This window comes from Lissotriton helveticus, chromosome 2_2, assembly GCF_964261635.1.
Source record: "Lissotriton helveticus chromosome 2_2, aLisHel1.1, whole genome shotgun sequence".
Lineage (NCBI taxonomy): Eukaryota > Metazoa > Chordata > Amphibia > Caudata > Salamandridae > Lissotriton > Lissotriton helveticus.
The window spans coordinates 145,767,402-145,790,099 of record NC_136060.1 but is presented as its reverse complement, the minus strand read 5'-3'; the positions used below and the strand labels follow the sequence as shown (position 1 = coordinate 145,790,099).

At 47.5% G+C, this 22,698-nt stretch overlaps 1 protein-coding gene across 1 annotated transcript in view; it reads right to left on the bottom strand.

The window, feature by feature from the left end:
- Positions 1-22,698, bottom strand: part of COMMD8 (COMM domain containing 8) — a 129,377-nt gene that overhangs the window by 10,370 nt on the left and 96,309 nt on the right. Inside the window, exon 3 of the mRNA XM_078678230.1 lies at positions 9,411-9,563. Within this exon, the coding sequence (XP_078534356.1) occupies positions 9,411-9,563 (153 nt within the window). The remainder of the gene's footprint in view (positions 1-9,410; positions 9,564-22,698) is intronic.

Below are 22,698 nucleotides of genomic sequence, written 5' to 3'. Positions count from 1 at the left end.
GAGCTTTTCAGCATCGTAAAGGAACTCTCCAACCCCAGCGCCAACGACATACCGCCCTCACAAGAACTGTGCAGCTCACTGCCCATCTTCTTCCACCGCAAGATCGCTGACATCCATGACAGCTTCAACACCATGACCGCCCAGACTACGCCAGACCCCACCTCCCCTGTGAACACCACCAGCGCCAACCGCCTGACCTCCTGGTCCAACGTCAATAAGACATGCAAAGTCATGGACTCCGCTGCTGCGTCCACCCGTAACCCCTCCCCTGACTGCCCCACTTCCACCTCCCAGCTACTCGTCCCTCCCCCCCCCTACATAATAGAGGCTGCTGCGCAGCCACGCCGCTGGCGCGCCTATGGAGAGCTTGTCTGTGCCAGTCCACGACACGGCCAGCACCAGGACCCCTGGTTCACAGAGGCCTCACCACTACAACCCTACCACCCTCCAAGCACGCACTAAACCCCGGAAGGCACCCCGACTGCACAATATCTTCACCAAACACCACACATGGGCAGTTCTCGTGCAGACCCTGCCGCTAATCCTACACCATCGACAGTGTCACCGCGACCGCCGCAGAAACGCCCGATGCACCCACCACCAATACCCTGACCTGCCTCCTGCTCAACGTGCGATCCCTGCACCGACACGCCATTGAGATCTAGGAACTACTCGACACCCTCCCGCCCGACTTCGCCTTCCTCGCGGAAACCTGGACCAACGACTCCCCCGGTTCTGACCTCGCCACTGCCATCGCAGACGACTACAAGATCCAGAGAAAGGACCGCCACACCGACAAGGAGGAGGACTCGCCATCGCACACAAGACCCCCCTCTGCCTCTCCACATCCAGCACGAGTGACCCCCACTCCAACACTTAAAACCTCCACTTCCAGATCCAGACGAGCCCCAGGACCACGCTACGTGGCACCCTCATCTACTGGCCACCAGGTCCTCGCACCCACCACGCGATTACCATCGTCGAGCTCGCCGCACCCCACGCCATCACCTCCATGGACTACATCCTACTCGGTGACCTGAACTTTCACCTCGACAATGGCAACAACCTGACTCCACTGCTCTCCTCGACAAGCTCGCCAACCTAGCATTGAAACAGCTCGTCAACACACCCACCCACAGAGCGGGCCATACCCTCCGACCCCATATTCACAGGAGGAATTAACATCCGCTTCCGCCACACTACCCAGCCCCCCTGGACTGACCACCACTGCGTCCACTTCAGCTTCAACACCACCACCGCACCCAAGCCCGCACTACACCTGCCACAAAGGAACTGGAGTAAAGTGACAGAGGAACTCCTGAACAGCACCCTCCTCCAAGACCCCACCAGCGCCACAACCGACACCAACTCCGGAGCCAAGGAACTCCACCACTGGATCGCCTGCTGTGCCGACAAGCTCACACCTCCCCGCCAAACAACGCCTGCTGGAAGCCGCCTGGTTCACAACATAACTTCAAGAAGCTAGACGCTCCAGCAGACGCCCGGAGAAAACCTGGCAAAACCTGAAGCACGGAACGACCACAAGAGCGCCCTGAAGGATTACCACCAGGGCATAAGAGACACCAAATAGACCTTCATAAAGGACAAGGTCCAGACCAATGCGACCAACACCAAGGAATTGTTCAGCATCATCCAGCAGCTCGCAAAACCCACCTGCGAAGCCACTGACGTCACTCCTTCCCAGGAACTCTGCGACAAGCTCAGCTCCTACTTCCACCTGAAGATAAAGGCCCTCTACGACAACTTCAATGAACCAACAATGAACACCACACCCCTACCGAACACCGCCGATAAGCCGACCATCACATCCTGGGAACCCGCGATCGTCAAATGCATCACAGCTACCATGTAGAGAACCCACTCTGGAGCCCCTAGGGACCCTGCCCACCCCACATCTTCCAAAGGGCCGCCACCGCATCGCACCCCAACTGGGACACACCATGAACGCCTCCCTCAGATCCGGCATCTGCCCAGACGACTGGAAATGGGCGGAAGTAAAACCCCTCCTCAAGAAGCTATCAGGCGACCCTACGCACCTGAAAAACTACCGGCCCATCTCTCTCCTCCCCTTTGCGGCCAAAGTCACTGAGAGACTCGTAAACACCCAGCTGACCACCTTCCTAGAAGAACTTCATCCAGGATGCCTCCCAGTCGGGATTCCGCAGCAACCACATAACCGAAAACACTCTCCTCGCCGCCAACATCGGCATGCTACTCGACCAGGGGCACACCGCAGCCCAAATCCTTCTAGACCTCTCCACAGCCCTCGACACAGTTTCACATCGCACTCTAGCATCCAGACTACATGACGCAGGAATTCAAGGAGCGGCCCTCGACTGGATCCAATCCTTCCTCTCCAGCAGAACCCAGAGGATCCAACTCCCTCCCTTCCTCTCCGAACCAACGGAATTCAGCTGCGGAGTATCCCAGGGATCTTCACTCAGCCCCATGCTCTTCAACATCTACATGGCCAGCCTTGCCACCATCGTCAGACAGCATGGGCATAGCATCGTATCCTATGCTGACGACACCCAGCTCATCCTTTCGCTCACAAAGAATACCTAAGACACTGGACTCTGTTTCCAGGAAGGCATGAAAAACGTGGCAGCCTGGATGGAGGGCAGCTGCCTGAAGCTAAACTCAGAGAAGACTGGAGGTCCTCCTCCTCGGTCCCTGCACCTCTGCCTGGGACAACACTTGATGGCCCTCCGCCCTCGGGAGCCCGCCCACCTCTACAGACAACGCTCAGAACCTCTGCATCATCCTCGACTCCTCCCTCTCCTTGAACCGCCAGATCAACACCGTCGCCTCCACCAGTTTCAACTGCCTTCGCATCCTGTGAAAGACCTTCAAGTGGATCCCCTCCGACTGAAGAAAGACCCTCACCTACGCACTCATCACCAGCAGACTAGACTACGGCAACGCCCTCTACGCCGGAATCAACAAAACCCTCCTGCGTAGACTCCAGACCATCCAGAACGCTGCAGTCAGACTCGTCCTCGGGACACCACGCCATGAGCACATAACCCAACACCTAAGAGGCCTCCACTGGTTCCCCGTCGAGAAGAGGGTCACCTTCAAACTCCTCACCCACGCCTACAAATCCCTAAACAACATCGGACCCAAATACCTCAACAAGAGAATATCCTGCCACATACCCAAGAGGAACCTCAGCTCCGCTGACCTCGCCATGGTAGAGGTCCCCCGATCCGCAAGCACAGAACCGGCAGGAGAGCTTTCTCCTACATCGCAGCCAAGACTTGGAACGAGCTCCCTGTGAACATCAGACGCTCCCCAACACACGTTCACGAAGGACCTCAAGACCTGGCTCTTCAACTGACTCCGGAGCCGTCCCTCCACCCCACAGCCTTGAGACCCTCACAGACGAGTAGTGCGCTGTACAAACCCGATTGATCGAATCAAAATATTTCTAATTGCACAATATGATACAGATATATAGACTAGTCTAATTACCAAGGTTTGTGTGCCATCTATGAATTTCAATGGGACATACAGAAGGAACTTAGAGACCCAAAGCAGAGGCTGAACAACTAACTAAAGAGGGTCATTGGTGGATAAATGGGGATAGATAGCTATTTTATTATTAAACCAACATATAATGGTTTAAAGTTATTTGTGTACAGTACGTCCATTTTTCTTTTATATAAAATATATGTAAAGATTACTGATGAATATTTTCGGTCACTGCAGAGTTCTTTGGGAATGAAGATTAAAAATAATTACTACCTTGTCTTTCATAAAAATTCACTTTGAAGTCAACTCGTTTAGACTGCATAACTTAACCTGATAAAATATGGTCTTACAAAACTTTCACATTGTGTCAAAGGTTCTATCATATGGACCTCAATTGTGTTAACTTTATAGTTGAGTACTTCTCCAAGGCTATGCAAAACAGCCCCAAAGAAAAGCTCCTGGGCTGGATGGGGTGCCTACGGACATATTTAAGGCTAACCCAGGGGCTGGTCACTGCTGCTTGTGAAAGTTTTTAAATCTGTGTGCAAGGCTGATGTCCCCTCATCCTAGCGCAAATCTATTATTGTCCCAGTCTTCAAGAAAGGAAATATGCATGATCCCAAGTGCTACAGGCCCATTTCTATCCTTGATTCTGACACAAATATAATTGGCTGTTCAATACTGGATCACTTGTTGAGAGTGTACCTCAGCGAGAAACACCATTTCCCGGGTCTAGGTTGGCTTTAGGAAAGGCCTTGATAACAGTGAACAGTGCTTAAGTCTCCATCCATTAGTTTCTCTGTATTAGGATGCCAAGGGCAGATCCTTCCAGCTGGCGTTCATGGACCTATCAAGTGCATTTGATTGCGTTAATCTATCCAAATTGTGGGGCATATTAACTTCTATGGGCTTGGAGGCAGGCCTTGTCGCTCTATTGCGCCATCTCTACTCGACTTAAAGGCATCTGTAAGTATGGCAAAAATGGGAAGTGCTACCCCAACTTCTTGGTCAACCAAGGAGTGTGCCAGGGGTGCGTGCTTGCCCGAATTCTATTCTTGCTATACATAAACGACCATGAATCAGTTCTTGTGAATGTGGGGGTTGAGGTGCCCGTAGTTAGCAATACGCCCACATTGGCACCTCTCTATGCGGACAACACTGTGCTGTTAGATAAAACTACAATAGGCCTCAAGTTACTGGTACTGAGCTTTGTTAGCTTCATGAATAAACTAGACATGAAGACCAACTTCTCCAAATCCTTTATAATGGTATGTGGCCACAAAAAGACGCAAAATATGCAGAGGAGGTAAACTAATTGAGAGAGTGAGCCAGTTTTGTTATCTGGGACTGTTGTCTGATGAGGCACGCTCCTGGACCCCATGTGTTGAAAGCATGATAAGTCGCCAACCGTGAGCTATTGGTTCAATATTTTCCTTAGCCACTACCCTGTGGGGCAAATCAATTACTCCAATCTTGGAAATGTATAGAAGGAAATGTCTCTTTTCTTTGACTTATGGATTAGGGGTATGGGGTTACAGGGGAACCAGCAAGGTACAAGCGGAAGAGAACAGAGTCTGCTGGCAGAGAGTGGGTGTCCCTCCCTCAACTTATTGTCCACCAGGAGCTCGGCCTGGAATAAGTGGAGGAAAATGTAAATCTTGCCCAATTATTACTATGGTGCTAAATTTGATCAAATGATGAGGCTCATGCAAACTGCGCAATTATATCGGACTGCCTCGCGTGCCATTACGATCCTAAAATCCCCTGGCTCAGGTACATCATGGAGAAAACCCTTGCTATAGGTAGGCTGTATATTTTTGAAAAAGCATTAAGTATTATAGCGAAGGTCAAAGGGTGGATTAAAGAAAGCTTTCTATACCATACAATGGCTCAGCGAGAGGGGCTAATGAAACCAACAGTTGGAAATTACAGTCTCCTTCAAACTACTGAAGCGTAAACCCCGTATTTAACTGTTGAACAGAACATATGGGAGCAGATGCTACTAACACTCTTCAGAACAGGCTATATCAGACAGATTTTGTGCTTTCCCTAGGGACAATTTGTCTCTACAGATATAGTAATTTGCCCCTTCGAAGAGTCCTCACCACAGACCCAATGACACTTTCTATTTTTTTGTGAGTTCTATATGCCCCTCTCACCAAACGGTTTTTGCTTCCACTACTACACAAGCACATGTTTAACAGTTGCAGTGTTGCGTTGATTTTTCTTTAACAACTAGAAGGACCCTCTATTTGCAAGGCAATTGGTTCCTTCTTAAAGAATGCAGTTTATTTGCATAAGTGTTTGACCTAATGGACATTACCTTTATGAACCTTGTAGTTTTTATTGTGACATCTCTTTTTAGAATTGATGTGCATAGATTGAATTTGAGGTTGTAGTTTTTATTGTGACATCTCTTTTTAGAATTGATGTGCATAGATTGAATTTGAGGTTTTCATAGGTTTCTGCTAGTGTTTTATCTGTTTTTATCCAGAAAGTATTATTGAACTTTTGTTATCTATCTTTGATTATATGATTTCACAAAATCGAATAAAGACTAATTTGATTTGATTTGATAATAGGCTTGCATTTTGCTAGCCACAAGGCAGCATGAGCATAATAATATTGGATAAAGATGAATGCGCTTACTCATATTAAAGAAGAAATAGGAAAAAGTAAGGAATCTGAAAAATGACTAGAATGCACTTTGAAAAAAAGACAAAATCTAACATCTATTTAGCAATCAATTCTTAGGCCGGGGTCTTTATTAAACACAAAGGAGCTCGGCTAACAACACAGACCTTGGTGGCAAAATGAATATATATATTGTATTTCTCTCAGCAATATTAGTAAACAGCAATGAGAATAACAAAATGCTTTAATTCCTTAAGATTAGACTAACAGATAGACACGTGGTTATATAGTGATGAACACACTTCTTTATCTAAAACTGAAGTTACAAGTAGGAAATGTCAGGCTTACTACTCATTCTCCCAATACCACTAACAATTTGGTGTGAGGACTCTGTGAAATGCAGAAAATTTTGTCTTTTTTCATTTTCCTCTCTCTCTGAAGAACAGGAAATGAACATACAGAAGATACAAATCCCCTGCTGTGTTTCTGTAATTTGACTTTGTATTGGATCAACCCATTGAAGGTTATGGAATTTGCGTCAAAAGATATTTGTTTTTGCTCTCTATGCCTTTCATGTGCTAAAGGACACCATACAATGAATGAGCCACTTTCAGATTTTGTTTTATTGAAGAGAGGGCACAGGGCCTAGCTGTTATTTTCTACTCCTCGCAGAACCAGCAACGTTTATTAAAAAATATGCTGCATCAGTCAAAATAAAGTTTTTAAATGTATGTTTTCGAGCAGAAATTGTCTATGTTTGCATATGATATTTTGCTTCCCTTAATGACTTCATGAACTTTGTTTTGGAGTTCGTTTGAAAACAGAACAGATTGATTTTCTGTATTTCAGATACAGTTTAATTAAATGCAAGATGGAAAATGTAGTCAGTTTTGCCCTGTCACGCAGGCTAAAAAAAATATACAATTGTGTAATTCAATTTTAAAACACTGAAATAACGAATTACCATAAACTTCTGGAGAGGGAGTCAATACTAGATTGGCTAGCTATAAAGGTATACATTAGCTTTCATTAAGAATACAAGAAGGAATATTCATCCCAGTATGTTCAGTTTATTCCAGTCAACTCTAAAATATGTGTCTAAGAAATGCACTTTTTTGTATCATTTATTGTTTTAATTGTTGTATTTCACACATATGACTAACATAGAAATCACATGCAGAGCTGTAGTGAAACAAAACTACCTGAAGATCATTAATAGCTCCCTGATGTGAAAAGACTACTTTAGTTCCTATGGCACAATAAGCTAACGGTCTTTAGTCTGGGTATACCCCAGTCAGTTAAGGAAACTCATATAAGCAGCAAAAAGTGATGGATAGGAATTCTTGAATTAGTGTGAAGGACTAGTGCAGGCTGGACTGGCCCTTTTAGGGAGGGCCAACACTACTTTGCACAGGACAGGAATTACTACAAAGTTATGAAACAGAATGATCCCGGAGACTTCACAGCGGCCCAGACTCATTCAAGGATTTACAATTATAATTCTTTTGACATTTAAAACTGCAGATTTCAAAAAGCATTTAATTTACACTTAAGATGTTAATGACTGACAACTGCTGTTATTACTTGATGGGCTATAGCATTATTTGAAACATGCATGTTGTTGAGGAGGTATGCTGTACTTAAGGTTCGCTTGGGGCCGTTTGATAAATTATATAAAGATAAATATTCAAATTGGAAACTACAAGTTAATCAATTACATTTTATTGGTATTTTGCAGCAAATTGAACTGTTGGTAAACTCAAGAACTTTGCCCATAAGGCAAGACCTTTGAAAAATGTGCTGTGACTACTTGGGAGGTGAAGACCGTGGGTGATACAAAGATTAATACCTGAAAGTTCATGAAGTGCATTTGGTATCCCTATTAGGTGCTCCATTTAGAAAAAGTCGAACGCTCTGCTTCTAACAGAGCAAAACTAAGAGCTTTTTTAAATTCCAAGAATATAGACAAATACCCAATTGCAGGTTAGCCTGAACTCCTTAATAAAAGTCTTGGACAGCAGATTGTGAAGCGATATATTATCTGTTTTGTATAGCACCCCAATCACTAGTCAGTGATTGGGGTGTTCTGTGGCAAGTGTGGGAGGCCCGCCTGGGGTGCAAACTTGAAAAAGCCAGATCTTCAACTTTTTGCGCAAGTCAATAAGTGAAGAGGTGGCACTGATGTGCTGTGAGAAATCGTTAAACAACAGGGAGGGACATAGGGGGGGGACAATGTTTATAGGGGTCCAATGTGCGTGTCCCATCAATCTGTATAACAAAAAGATGCACACAGTTCCCCTGGGGAATGGTAATAACGTAGTGAAGTGAACTATCTTCCTCTCTTCGTGAGGTACAAAGGTGTTATTGTACCGAAGTGAAACAGGGAAGGGTATCCCTTTTCGGAACTAGGGATGCCTCACACAACAAGCTGGCTTAACGGCTGTTGTCATATCACCAGCTAGTCGTCTCGTGTCATCATCGGCTTCCTGCTCCAACGTCAAGCCGGCGCTGCAATGCCTGTGAGAAATCGTGTCAGGCTTTAGGGGCCAGGGCCAGGTACGAGAAAGAGTGGCCCTCTGCTTTGCTTTTGTGTATATGTGGGGTGGGGGGGGGGGTGCTTGTGAGAAACCAGCAGATCAGAGATGTTTAGAAGGTTGGTTTTCAGGCTGTTCAAGTAGGCAGGGCCCGTGTTGGGGAGAGCTTTGTAGGTGTGGGTGAGGAGTTTGAAGTATGCACACTTGTCTATTGGGAGTCAGTGGAGTTCCCTAAGGTGTGGTGTGATTTGGTCTCGGCATTGGAGGCTGAAGACTAGGCTGGCTGTTGCGTTGTAGACGATCTGCAGTCTTCTTGTGAGCTGGATGGTAATCCTGTTTAAACGGGGATTCCATAGTCAACTCTGCTGGTGATGAGGGCTTGGGTGATCATTTTCCTGGTGTTATCTGGTAGTCACTTGAAAAATTTCTTCAACATACTTAGAGTGTTAAAGCAGGTCTAGACCACTGCATTGACTTGGGCGATCATGTCCAATTAGTTGTCTATGATGACTGTGGCTTCACGCCAACAAACAGTGCAGGGAGGACGGGGGGGTCAAAGGTCCTTATTAGGGGTGTCATTTTTAAAATGCGAGATACCAAACTGAAACCTTGTTCCATCAATAGCTGATGTAAGTTATGGAACAGTGAGTGAAACTTTAAAGGTGGTCTCCATAAATCGAAAATATAGAACACATTTTTGCTGCATTACAATAAAAACCATTTCCAATGTTCCACAGGCACACTTACCTTTAACTGCCAGTCAAAATCTTGCAACTGTGCAGAGGACATTGCAGTTATTCTTTCCACTAGTGCCTGTCTGATTTCTTCTTTGCGACCTTTTATACATCTTATGATTGTATCTTGATGCTTTTTGTTCACTTTCTCCAACTGTTGGATTATCTACAATACAATAAGTACGAAATATACTCTTATTTACCAAAATTGCTTTCACGAATAGACAATTTTTGCATTGTTTACATTTAAACATTATTTTTGAACCGCACCCAGTGTTACAAGCTTGGACCTGCATAGGGAAAAGAAAATAGAAGAAACCACACCTAGACACCTACAAAGTTACCAAAACGCCTGCTGTTTTCTCAAAATGACAAAAGTTAAAGGAAAGAGGAAGCTTAGTTTTGAAAGGTCACTGAAACGTACATGGAACATTGATATGGTTAGAAAAACAAAATGAAATCAAGAGATATAAATAAAGTTGAATGCAGACTGATGGGAGGGGCGATACAAAATACATTTATATGCATTCAGAGTGTACTACAGATGAATTTATCAGTGGGAGTTCGCAAACTGCCTTTTGATTTTTTCAGCCATACTTTGCCACGCTACAATATTTCAAAGCGGGAGGAAGGGTACGTGTCTTAGTTCTTGTTTGATACGCTGGATTTCCTGGTTAGGGGTGAGTGGGGTTCCCTTATAAGGGAAACATGCATTTGTTTCTATCCATCTCAATGTCATGTCATTTCCTTATGGATTACAACTGCATCGTAGACTATCCCATTGTTTGCCATTTTACTAATGGATTAACTGTAAAATGGGTTAAGTGTCAGTAACTATGGATGAGGGGTTAAACAGAAGGGTAAGAGTTTACGGGTTAGGGGTAAGTGTATGGTTGTGATGGGATAAGGATGTAAAGGTAAGGGGGTGAGATATAAGCAATAGGGTATGGGCTGATGGATAAGTGGTTATTGGTATGTGGTTACGTTTTATGGGTTCTCTTTTTATTGGGTAGACAGCGAAAATATCAAAGAGAAGCACGCAAAGCAGCAAATCATGGGCTACGTAGAGCCCTGGCATATGGCTTGGCATTTGAGCAAATTAAAACCTAAAACTAAAGGATAACAGAAGATAACAACTCCCCCCCTCCTCCCTTATTCCCCCGTCCACTGCAAATTGGAAATTGTGTTGGGGGTGTAGCATTAACGGTTGTGTCGAAGCGCACAGGGTATGTTAGGGAGTTCGGTACTCCCAACAGGGTGTAGACAGGGAATCTGGGAAGCTCCGCTTTCGTCCAGAATCTGGGACCAGTACTATTGCAGGTGTTCGCATTCCCACAGGAGGTGGATTAACATTCCAGTTTTCCCACAAGCCTTCCAATAATCTGCGCTTTGCGTGGGGTCGGAGCGATGCAAGGGCTCTGGGGTATAATACCAGTAGGTGACTAATTTGGTTAATGTTTCTGTGAGGCCCATATTGCTTACTGTGTGCCGAGCCCTGTAGCATACACCCTCCCATTCTATACTGCTAAGTTCGCGTCCCAGATCCCTCTCCCACCTTGAACTGCTGGCATTGTATGTGTGTTTGTATCGGGCTAGTAGCATCTTGTAAAGGTCTGAGATCAGTTTTCTATCAGATGATTGTGTGATTAGCCATCGCTCAAATGGGGTAAGGTGTCTCTGCGCGTGTGGCCTATTGTCAGGGTGAAGCGCAGAGTGTCGGAGCTGCAGATAATGGAGCCGTTCGGACTCAGGAAGTCATAGTCAGACCTGACCTGAGGAAAAGGGATCAATCAATACATCAACAAATTTGTAGAGCGCGCTACTCACCCGCTAGGGTCTCAAGGCGCTGGGAAGGGAGGGGCCGCTACTGCTCGAATAGCCACGTCTTGAGTTGTTTCCTGAAGTAGAGATGGTCCTGGGTCAGCCATAGGTGGGTGGGGAGGGAGTTCCACGTCTTGGCCGCCAGGTAGGAGAAGGATCTTCCTCCGGCGGTGGCTCTGCGAATCCGTGGGACGGTGGCGAGGGCGAGGCTGGCGGAACGGAGCTGGCGGGTGGGTGTGTAGAATGTGAGGAGGCTGTTGAGGTATTTGGGGCCCATGTCGTGGAGAGCCTTGTGGGCGTGGGTGAGGAGTCTGAACTTGATCCACTTGCTGACGGGGAGCCTGTGCAGGTCTCTCAGATGGGCAGAGATGTGGCTGTGACGAGGGATGTCCAGGATGAGTCGTGCAGAAGCGTTCTGAATGCGCTGGAGTCTTTTCTGTAGTTTGGCTGTGGTTCCAGCGTAGAGGGTGTTCCCATAGTCTAGTCGGCTGGTGACGAGGGCCTGGGTGACCGTCTTCCTGGTTTCGGTGGGGATCCACCGGAAGATCTTTCGGAGCATGCACAGGGTGTTGAAACAAGATGACGAGACGGCGTTGACTTGTTTGATCATCGTGAGAGAGGAGTCCAAGATGAAGCCCAGGTTGCGTGCATGGTCCGTGGGCTTGGGGGCGGTGCCCAGTGCAGGGGGCCACCAGGAGTCGTCCCAGGCAGAGGGGGATGGTCCCAGGATGAGGACGTCCGTCTTGTCTGAGTTCAGTTTCAGACGGCTGAGCTTCATCCATTCCGCGACGTCTTTCATTCCATCCTGGAGGCTGGCTCTGGCGGTGGCGGGGTCGTTGGTGAGGGAGAGGATCAGCTGGGTGTCGTCAGCGTAGGAGATTATGTTTAGGTTGTGTTGGCGTGCGATGGCTGCGAGGGGGCTCATGTAGACGTTGAAGAGGGTGGGGCTGAGCGAGGATCCTTGAGGAACGCCGCAGATGACTTCGGTGGCCGCGGATCGGTAGGGGGGAGGCGGACTCTCTGGGTTCTTCCGGAGAGGAACGAGATGATCCACTCCAGGGCCTTCCCTTGGATTCCGGTGTTGCTGAGGCGCTGTATTAGTGTGTGGTGGCATACGGTGTCGAAGGCTGCTGAGAGGTCCAGGAGGATGAGGGCAGCTGTTTCACAGTTGTCGAGCAGGGACCCGATGCCGTCGGTGGCTGCGATGAGGGCGGTCTCGGTGCTGTGGTTTGCTTGGAAACCGGACTGCGAGGGCTCGAGGGATCCGTTTGTCTCGAGGAAGGCGGAGAGTTGTTTGTTGATGGTCTTCTCGATGACTTTGGCAGGAAAAGGGAGGAGCAAGATGGGGCGGAAGTTCTTGAGGTCCGTGGGGTCAACTGTGGGTTTTTTCAGGAGGGCGCTGAGCTCGGCATGTTTCCAGCTTTCCGGGAAGGTGGCGGATGCGAAGGAGCTGTTAATGACGTCCCGGAGTTGGGGTGCGATGATGGAGTCGGCTTTGTTAAAGATGTGGTGTGGACAGGGGTCGGTTGGGGAGCCGGAGTGGGTGGTGTTCATCATGCGGGTGGTGTCTTCAGTGCTGACCGAGATCCAGGTGCAGAGGGTGGTGGTGGGGGGCGCTGGTTCGGTCGTTGGGTGCATGGTCTGTGCGCCGAAGCTGTTGTGTATGTCGGCGAACTTGCGGTGGAAGAACGAGGCGAGTGAGTCGCAGAGGTCTTGCGAGGGTTCGATATCGTTGTTGCAGGCGCTGGGGTTGGAGAGCTCTTTAACGATGCTGAAGAGTTCCTTGCTGTTGTGGGTGTTGTTGTCTAGTCGTTCTCTGAATGTTGTCCTTTTGGTGGTTCGGATCAGCTGGTGGTGTTTGTGGATGGCGTTCTTGAGGGCTGTCATGTTTTCTGTTGACTGGTCGTGGCGCCAGGCTTTCTTGAGGTTACGGCAGGATTGCTTGGAGTTTTTGAGGTCGTTGGTGAACCATGAGGCTTTCTTGCTGCAGGGTCTGCTAGGGGGTTTCTTCAGCTGTGCAAGGTCATTGGCGCAGTTGGTGAGCCACTGTGTAAAGTTGCGGGCTGCTTCGTTGGGGTCCGTTGTGTTGGTGGGCGGGTTCTGGCTAAGGGAGGTGGTGAGCTGGTCGGCGGTTATCTTGCTCCAGCTTCTTTGTGGAGCCTGTTGCAGGTGGTGGTGGGTCGTGGTTCTCCTGAAGTTGAAATGGACGCAGCTGTGATCTGTCCAGTGTAGTCCGGTGGAGTGGCTGAAGGAGATGTGCTTGCTGGAAGAGAAGACGGGGTCAAGCGTGTGGCCGGCGTAGTGGGTGGGGGTGTTCACCAGTTGCTTGAGTCCGAGGTTGGCGAGGTTGTCCAGCAGGGTGGTGGTGTTGTTTTCCAGGTGCATATCAAAGAAATGTCCCAGTGCTCGGCATTCTGTGGCCCGCCAATGTGTGAAGGAAGTCTAACCAATCCCTGGGCTAAAGTCTGGGTTGTCAAAAAGAGGGGTGAGAGGGGAGGGAAAGGTCGTCAACCTGTGTCTCCTGTTGGTCTGGTCTCATGTTGTTAGAGTGGTATGTGTAATGTGAGAAGCAGAGGTTGGGGCTCTATTCGGCCGCTTGAGGAAGGGAATCTTCCTGAGAGATGTACCCGCTACCGCCCGGTCTTGAAATAACCGCTGCTTCTCTGACTCAGTGCAATTCCACTCCACTAGATGCCATATCTGCCCCGTGCTAGATAAAAAGGGAAAGCTCCGTCTGCACCCGATTAAGCCAGCCGTCAGATGGCCATTGAGGAAGTGTCTGAAAAAAGGAACAAGATTTTGGGCAAGAGAATCATGACCCCTGCTGTCTTGGAAGGGCAAGACGAGAAAAATTGGGTGGGAAACCTGCAAGACTAAAGTTGGTGGCAATCTTTTGAAAGCAGGTGCGTCTCCTGCAGGAGACAGATGTCTGCAACGGTGCTCTCCAGGAATTAAAGGATCGCCCTGCGCTTGGAGTTATTAAGTCCTCTCGCATTAAGCGTGAGGACTTTGAGAGTGTTAAGCGGCATCTAGGAGTCTGGGAACATAGAATGCAGTGTGAGGCCAGGAGCTAGGCACGCCTGTGTGAGCTAGTGTGCACATGTGGAGGGGAGCCCATATATTAACCCCAGATCAATATGGGCCGTGGAGCAGTGGACGGGGGACCCATATAACATAAAACCGTGCATAAACAAACCTAACAAACTCGAGGGAAAAAGTTAAGTGTTCAAAGTTCAGTCCATCATCCAAGGACGATCGGCAGGGAGTTTTCATGGGGTCCGTAGTGTGGCCAAGTGCATCTCCCCTGCCCCCCGTCACCCACCTCAGATGTAAGGAAGAGAGAACAGATGACCCCTGCGGTGTTCACGAGGTTTGCGTCTTTGCCAAGGCTTCTGGGAGGGCCTCTAACACCGCCTACTTCCCTTTTGTGATCTCTGCTGGGTTGGGCGTTTGGTGCAGCACCGGCGTCCTGCTGTTGCCATCTCGGCTGCACATCTCCTGTGCCTGGGCCGGGGCTGCAGCCTCCATCCTCGTCCTCTGGAATGTCGACACCCAGCAGTTGGCTGGCTTCTGTGAGCTTGCCAAAGATAAGACGGAACGGGTGCCCACATAAATATAAGATGTCACGTTGGCGTAGGTGAGCCGTGATGGGGCGAAAGACCTTGCGTTTCTGCAGGATGAGCGCAGCAACGTCCTGATACAACATTGGGGTCTGGTCTCGGAAGGTGATCACGTGCATGGATCTAGCCTTGCGGAGTATGTCCTCTTTCGTGCGGAAGTCCTGGACACAGACCAGGATGACCGCGGGCGGAGCTTTATCGGACTGTGGGATGCCACCCTGTGCACTCTGTCTATTTTAAGGTCTGTGTTGGGTGGGTTGCCCAGGATGTGATTAATGAGCTCCCTTGCATAGCTGAATACGTCGCCAGCTTCTTCATTGGTTCGCACCCCTCTGATTCTGATGTTGTGCCTGCAAGAACGGTTCTCTAAGTACTTAAGGTGTGTTTGTAGATCCACCTGTTGCTCATGAATGCGGATGACCTCCTGCTGTAGGGACGACAATTCCGTGTCCCTGTTATCACCCTTGTCTTCTAGACAATATCGCCAATATCGTCCACATCTCTTTGGATGTCTTTAGTTTCGGAGGTTGGTCCTGGTTGACCCTTTGTAGGTCCTCACAAAGCATCGGGAACAGTGATTCGAGGAAGGCCCAAGTCACCGGTTCCTCCTTTGCGCCCTCCATCTGCGACATGGAGGAGTCAACCGGGGGCGGGTGGTCCATGGCGGTTCCCCCCTGGGGACGAGCAAAGAGCTCCTTCAGTGTCTTGTCCTTCTTTCCCCGGGTGAAGGTCATTGCCTATGTCTAGTTGTGTTAGTCAGCGGGTGAGTCACAGCCGTCAAACTCTCCAATCACCCCAAGGAAAGTCCAGGTGTGCACAGAAAGGTCTCTCTGTCTCCTGGTTCGCCCCTTCAAGGTACCCAGAGGTCCAGCCTAGTCCGTGGACAGCACTACGAGGGGCAGTGGGACAGGGTTGGCAGAGAGCCTGGCCAGTCTCATTCAGGTACTTCAATCGGTGGTCTCCCTTATGGGTTTAGAGTCTTTGCCGTGGCCGGTGGATCCGCGGCTGAGTAAGGACACGCCGTCTGGCCCCAAAGCGCCCCACTACGACTGCGTGCTGCACAGGTATATCAACCTGCTGGAAGCTGTGGCGCCCCGTATCACCTCCACCTCCGGGGTCGCCCCCGTCGCAGTCCAGGGTCTCCTCGCTGCCCCACCTGGCATGTCAATGCTGCATGCTGCCGTCTGTTCGTCCAGTGACCCGGGCTAGTCAATGAAGGGTGCCCGACTTAAGGGGGGAGGGCGTTGATCGTCTCGGAGGGGTGTGCTTCACAGAGGGTCGAGTGGGGGACCGCACGGCGCACCCGGACCTAGCCAGGCCGCCTCCGCAAGGCACCGGGTCCCACCCTTGGTAACTGCCTCTAGCAGCAGCCATGCTCGAGCCCCCAGAGATTCTCGGTACTCCTTTTGCAAATTGCCCCTCCGGGGATGACAGGCAGTACTTCTCCAGGGGGCCGCCCAAGTGTATTGCCCCTGATGTGTGCTGGGTCTTCGCAGGTCTAGAGTGTGTGCCTGGGAGTTCTAGTCCGTGACCCAGCACCCCCACATCTGTGTACAGGCCAATCTGTTCCTCGCGGCCAAGCATCAGGCCATCCTGTGCCCGCCATGGTCTGCAGCCAAGTCTATGCCACCTCCTTGCGTGAGGCCTGAGGAACGCCGCAGATGACTGGTAAGGCCGATAGCTGGGCCTAGGCCGCCCCTCAGGTCATGTGCTGGGTAGGCCATGTCCCGATGCACATACCCACTCCCCCGCTGCCACTGGAGCAAGGGTGCGGCCTCATCGTCGCTGGTGCAAAGTTGCGGCGGCTGCCCAGGCCCACTCCCCCTTTCTCTCACCTGCGAACCCGGTCTACGACAGTGCGTCACAGAAAAACAAGATGGCGGGGTAATGCTCCAGGCCCGCGTCCGCTATCAGGCTTCTCCTGGGCCATCTCCCAGTCCGCTCAGTGATGTTGATGTCGGTTGCCACTCACGGGGCTCCTGGTGTGCCAATGCGGTCCCCGTCGCTCCAGGACCGTCTCCAGAGCCGCGACGATCTCCCAGGTGGGGCTGCCGCTCGTGAACCCGCGATTTCACCTTGCAGCGCCGGACTCGGAAACAGCATCTACGGCCTCGGCAGACCCAATCGCTGCACCTCTGGGCTCTCCGGGTGTAGCGCAACGTTCAGTGCTACCCCAAGCACAACTCTGCCAAGGATCCGCAGCCCAATCGAAAAAAAGCACCCACTCACACACCAAACTACTGCTGCACACGTCCAAAGTTTGTGTGCAGCGTGAGGTTGGCTGCATGCAGGGGGTTGGCCGCTGGCCAGGTCCTGCGGCCACCCCCTGCCACGCACAGCCAAAGGACTTGCACGCCGGCGGTTGGATTAATGAAAGGTTACAGGGATGTTATAGTTAGGTTCATGTTTTACACAAACAAAATCATAGAAATTCAACAGTTATTGTAATACTTATGTGAGCACTTATAGTTACACTTATCTGAAGAAACTATACCTCGTGCCGTAAAGTAACTTTAGAAGCCAAAAGAACAAATGATGGACAGACTGCTGAACAATGAAAACATTCACCCCCAGTCACAAAGATCTGGGTTTAATAAATTGTTCTAGTTAGCCGAACTAACTATAACTTGCACCCCCAACCATGCACTGCTTATGACCTCACATATTACACCACTCATGAGATGTTCTATGACATCATTTAGGACATCACTGAAGACGTCTCAATTAACACCCATGGCACCCAGCGTACACACGTTGGGGCTGCGGGGGGAGCGCCGGGGCCTGTGTGGCATTAGTTGCCTTCCTGCATACTGCAGGAGCCGGCATTGCTACCACCCAGAGGGAGAAACCTGTTGATCTGTTTCCCTGCCATCAGTGCAGGCAAGAAAACAGATCACAAGTCTGCTCCCAGCTGGCAGAGCATTTTTAAAGCTCCCGCCCGCTTGGAGCTGACTTTGTGTGTTTGCTCTTGGTTGGTGGGAAATTTAAAAATGCCCCGTTCACGCAGTAGCAAACACAAGTTTCCCTGTCCGTGGTAGTACGGGAAGGGAAACTACTGTGTCCCGGGGGTGGGATCCCAGGACACAGTATGTGAGCTAGCCCAGGGTGATAGGGTGTCCGGGGCACTAAAGGCTCAGTGAGAGCATTGTGGGCCGCTTCCTTTTAAAAAGGGATTTGGGCCCGAGTATGGGTCCCAGGGGCCTTTGAAGGCCTGAGGAGGGGGCTGCACACCACCTCCCCATAATTAAACAATGCACTGCCATATTGGAGTATTTTTGGTTGCACATCTCTAATCTCGTGCTGATTTTGTCTTTGAATTAACCCTGTACAGCACTCTGCTGCGTTTCGGCTAGGATTGCAATACATAAATCCCAAATACATAGCAACAGAATGCGGAATAGATGGCTAAATTAGGTGGCTGCTCTGCTGTGATTTGATGGTGTGTCAATGCATATATGAAGCCTAGTGTCTTCGAATCTTATGGCGTATTTCTTGATGTACGAGATATATTGTGTGGATGGTGTGACTGTTTAAACGATGATGGGGTGTGTAATGTGTTTCTTTTAGTTTGAAAAGATGCATTATGGTGCAAAAAAAGAAGAATGTATGTGGGTGGGATTTAAGGGTGACTGTATGGTGGGGTTGGGACACGAGTTGAAAGTAGCACATTAACTTGTGAAGTTCAAATTAGTCATCCTTAAATCCCTTAACTTTCGTTTTTAAGGACATTTCTTTTACTTTTTTGTTAAAAAAAGTTCTTAACGTAAAAATCTGTTTATGTACAATTGGAACATTTTTTCAGAGGTCTATTTTTTTTTTTTTACACTTACAATTGTATGCTATTGTTTACCTAGATCTGGTATGAACGTCTTAACCACTTCCCTGCTGCCGTCGGACGTCGCGCGCACTACCTCCCTGGTGCTGCGCAGGTCCAACGGCCAACGCGGCCCCGCCCACCCTTTAGAACACCCGCACCACGGCGGAAAAAACGCCGCGGTTAAGGCGTTAAAATGAACAAAGGTTTTTTTATAGTCCGGTTATTTTATGTTTGTATTTGTTATTTATATTAAATGTTCACAAACAATACCAAAGGATAGGAAGCACACGTTTTAACCCCTTGCATGCGGCCGCGATTCTGCGTCCGGCGGGCAAAATCGCAAGTGGGCGGGTTCATGACGGCTCCCAGCCGTCATCAGCACACGAGCGCCGTAGTGCATGAAGGCTGGGGGCCGTCATCAGCATGCAAGGGGTTAAATAATAAACATCATATATCAATGTCTGTTCACAAACATTTAAATTAGGTAAGAAAACAATCCACTGAAAGTAATCAATGGAAAAAGTTTCCTTGAAAAAAGCCATATGTCCAGTACTTTTATATATGTTTAATTGGTGACATCATTGTCTTTTCACCACTTACTGTTTCCATATGTGCCTTTGGGTGATTAAAAATAGGGGGGTGGCGTGGCACTCTGTGGTATTCAAAAGTTCAAACTATTTGGTACTTTTAGGTGCTGGCCGGTCTGCTCCCTCTGCCCTTTGGGGAGTTGTTGCACTGATAATGAAAATGAATGCTGCCTGGATTGACAGTTTGGCCAACCGCACTCTTTCGGGAGAGTTATCTCTGATGGGTTCCTCAATGGTTAAATTCAAATTCTTTGTGAACAAATGTCACCACTCTGTTTCAAAGTTCAGTTTACACTTTAGTCTTTTATTAGCTGTAGTTCAATCCTTAAACAATATCGTTGTTGCATCACAACTATAAAGAAGTTTGTAAGTAGTTCTTATGAAAATGTACATATCAAATGATTTATATCAGATGCTTAATCCACATGCCCAATGCATTTCGTGCTTGGAAGCACTTCGTCAGGGGAAATACATTTCTGTGAAGTAAACAGAACATAAAAGAAATTGGTGGACGGAAGCAGGTCACAGTCTGCGTTAATGAAACAATGTGAAGCATTCTAAAAATAGTTACACACTAAATCACAATATGTTGAATACAATTGGGAATAAATAATGCTCAATTGTGATTTAAATTACAAAAATCGGCTCGGTTATTCAAGGGTGCAACAGTTAACCCAAATTCCAGTGTGGTTCTAAACATTTTACTAAATGGAGAATGCGCGCTGTTATGAGGCTGCTGCATGTCAGTTACGCCGCTTGTTTACAAAAGATTCCGTTTTTCAGTGTCTAAGCTTTATATCACAACCGTTCTGTGAACAAAAAATGTTCACTCGTTCTTAACGTGACGGGTCGCTGTAATTTCACTCACCGGCTGGTTAGAATTGTCAATGCGTCTCATTCGAAATCGCCATTCTCAGCTTCTGCCGGGTTAGGATATTCGCGCATGCGCATTATTAAGTTGTTCGCGCATGCGCCTAGTGCGCGTGATATGTGTTTATCAGAAATTTAACGCCAATAAATGCAAAGAAGACACATTTTATCATAGGGAATCAATACTCGCAATCGAGAGGAAGAAAAGTTTAGCGTGCTTAGGTGTGATGTGATTATTAAGCAATTCCAATTGGGGCATCATTAAAACCGCGTGCGTGTGTGTAATTTCTCGGTGATACTCGCGGCCATCTTAAGATGGTTACTTGTGTTTATGGTGCCTATCTCAGCTGCAAATATACTGGTATCTGGTGACATTGCAGGGTCCTGTAGGAGTGTGTAAACTCTGTCCCTATAGCATGAACTTGTACTCAAGCCTATTGTTGAATTTAGGGTGTGTAAAAAACATGATCTTAGGAATTCAATAAAGTTAACATAATACAACAAATGTCAAAAAATCAGAGTTCATGATAGTCCTTAAAGTTTACAGGAAACAACTGTATTCTAGTCTTTCGTTGAGCCCCGAAGGGTGGCAGGAATTCAATTTTTTGATCCAAAACATCTCACGTTGGATCAATCTTTTTTTGTTGTCGCAGCCTTGTTTAGCAGGAACACACTCCAAAACCAAAAAGCGAATTTGACTGATGTTGTGGCCTTTGTTGACGAAATGTACAGCTACTGGTGCCTTTATGGATTTGTTCCTTATAGTGCTCTTGTGCTCTGTCATTCGGATTTTGATTTTTCTCTCCGTTTTGCCCACATAGGCCAATCCACACGGGCATTTTATTAGATAAACTACATTTTTTGAATCACATGTTGCATTAGTACGCAAGTTTATGATTTTACCTGTGGTTGGGTGATTCACAGTGTTACCACGGATAATGTTATTACAATGTCCACAATTGGCACATGGGATTGTGCCCGAAAATTTCTCTTTTTTGTTTGATGTGTCTCTATCAATCAGATCTTTTAAATTCCTTGATCTCTGGTAGGCGAATAATGGTTTATTGAAAATTCCTTTGAAATCAGGCTCTTTTTCGATCATATCCCAATTTTTCAAAATAGTTTTCTTTATTTGGTTGCTTGAGTTTGAAAATTTTGATACAAATACCGGTCTGTTCTGGTTTGTTTCCTTGTGTTTGATTTTCAACAATTCTTCTCTTGGAATAACTTGTGTTCTGACTTTTGCTTCTTCTAGAATTGTCGCCGGATATTTCCGTTCTCTGAATTTTGTAATCATTGATTCTGCATTCTTTTCAAAGATTTGGTCGGTTGATGAAATTCGTTTCACTCTCAAAAGTTGGGAGTAGGGTAGATGACGTTTAAGTGACAGCGGATGACAGCTGTCAAAGATCAACAAATTGTTCCTGTCGGTCTTTTTGGAATAAACATCGGTTTGGAAACAATTGTCTTGTATGGATACTAGAACATCCAAGTAAGGGATGGAGCCTGTGCTGATGCTGTGGGTAAATTGTATGTGGTCATCAATGTTGTTTATGTCGTCCATGAATTCTATCATATCTGTTGGTGGACCTTTCCATATAAGAAAGATATCGTCTATATATCTCCAATATTTTTGGATTTTGTGTTGCCATCTAGGATTTTCAAGAATGTGGTCAAGTTCCAGTCTGTGCATGAAGAGATTTGCGTAGCAGGGCGCTGCGCAATTCCCCATTGAGGTACCTGCCAGTTGTTGAAAATGGTGGTCGTTCCATGAAAAATAGCTGTGATACAACGTGAAATGTAGTAATTCTAACAAAAAGATTTTTAGTTCTTGATTGATGTTGTGATTAACTAAGAATGACTCAAGAGCTTCAATGCCTCTATTATGGGGAATAGAGGTGTATAGTGAACATACATCTATGGTGCAGATGGTTGTTTCGATGGTGTCATCCAGTTCTGTTTCTTTCAGCTTGGTTAGAAAATCGGTGGTGTCACGCACATAGGTAGTCATTTTCTGAACAAGTGGTTGAAGATGCTTATCTAAATATTTTCCGATAGGTTCGTGAATAGAACCCCTTGTCGACACAATCGGTCTGAAGGGGGGTGTAATCGGATCTTTATGAATCTTCGGGAGCATGTGGATGCTAGGACATTTGGGATGGTCTTGGATCAGGAAACGTCTGTCCTTTTCCGTTATGGTACCCATTTCGACAGCTTTATCGATGATGGTGATCAAAGTTTCCTTAAAGGTATTGGTAGGATCATTGGGAAGTGTCATGTAAAGGTTTTCATCAAATACGTGTTTCTGCACACTGTCTGTATAGTATTCCATGTCCATTACAACAATTGCACCTCCTTTATCTGCTTTACAGCATTTGATTCTAGGATTTTCAGAAATTTGTTTTATGGCTCGGGTTTCATGTATGGATAGATTTGAGCGCTTTGAGCTGGGTTTTTTGAAAAGTTCTTTTATTTCATTCAACGTGATTGTTTCGTAAGAATCCAAGATTTTGTGGCTCACTGGTGCTTGATACGTACTTTTGCTTCTTAAACCTAGTAAGGTGTCTTCGGTTTGTGAGACGGATG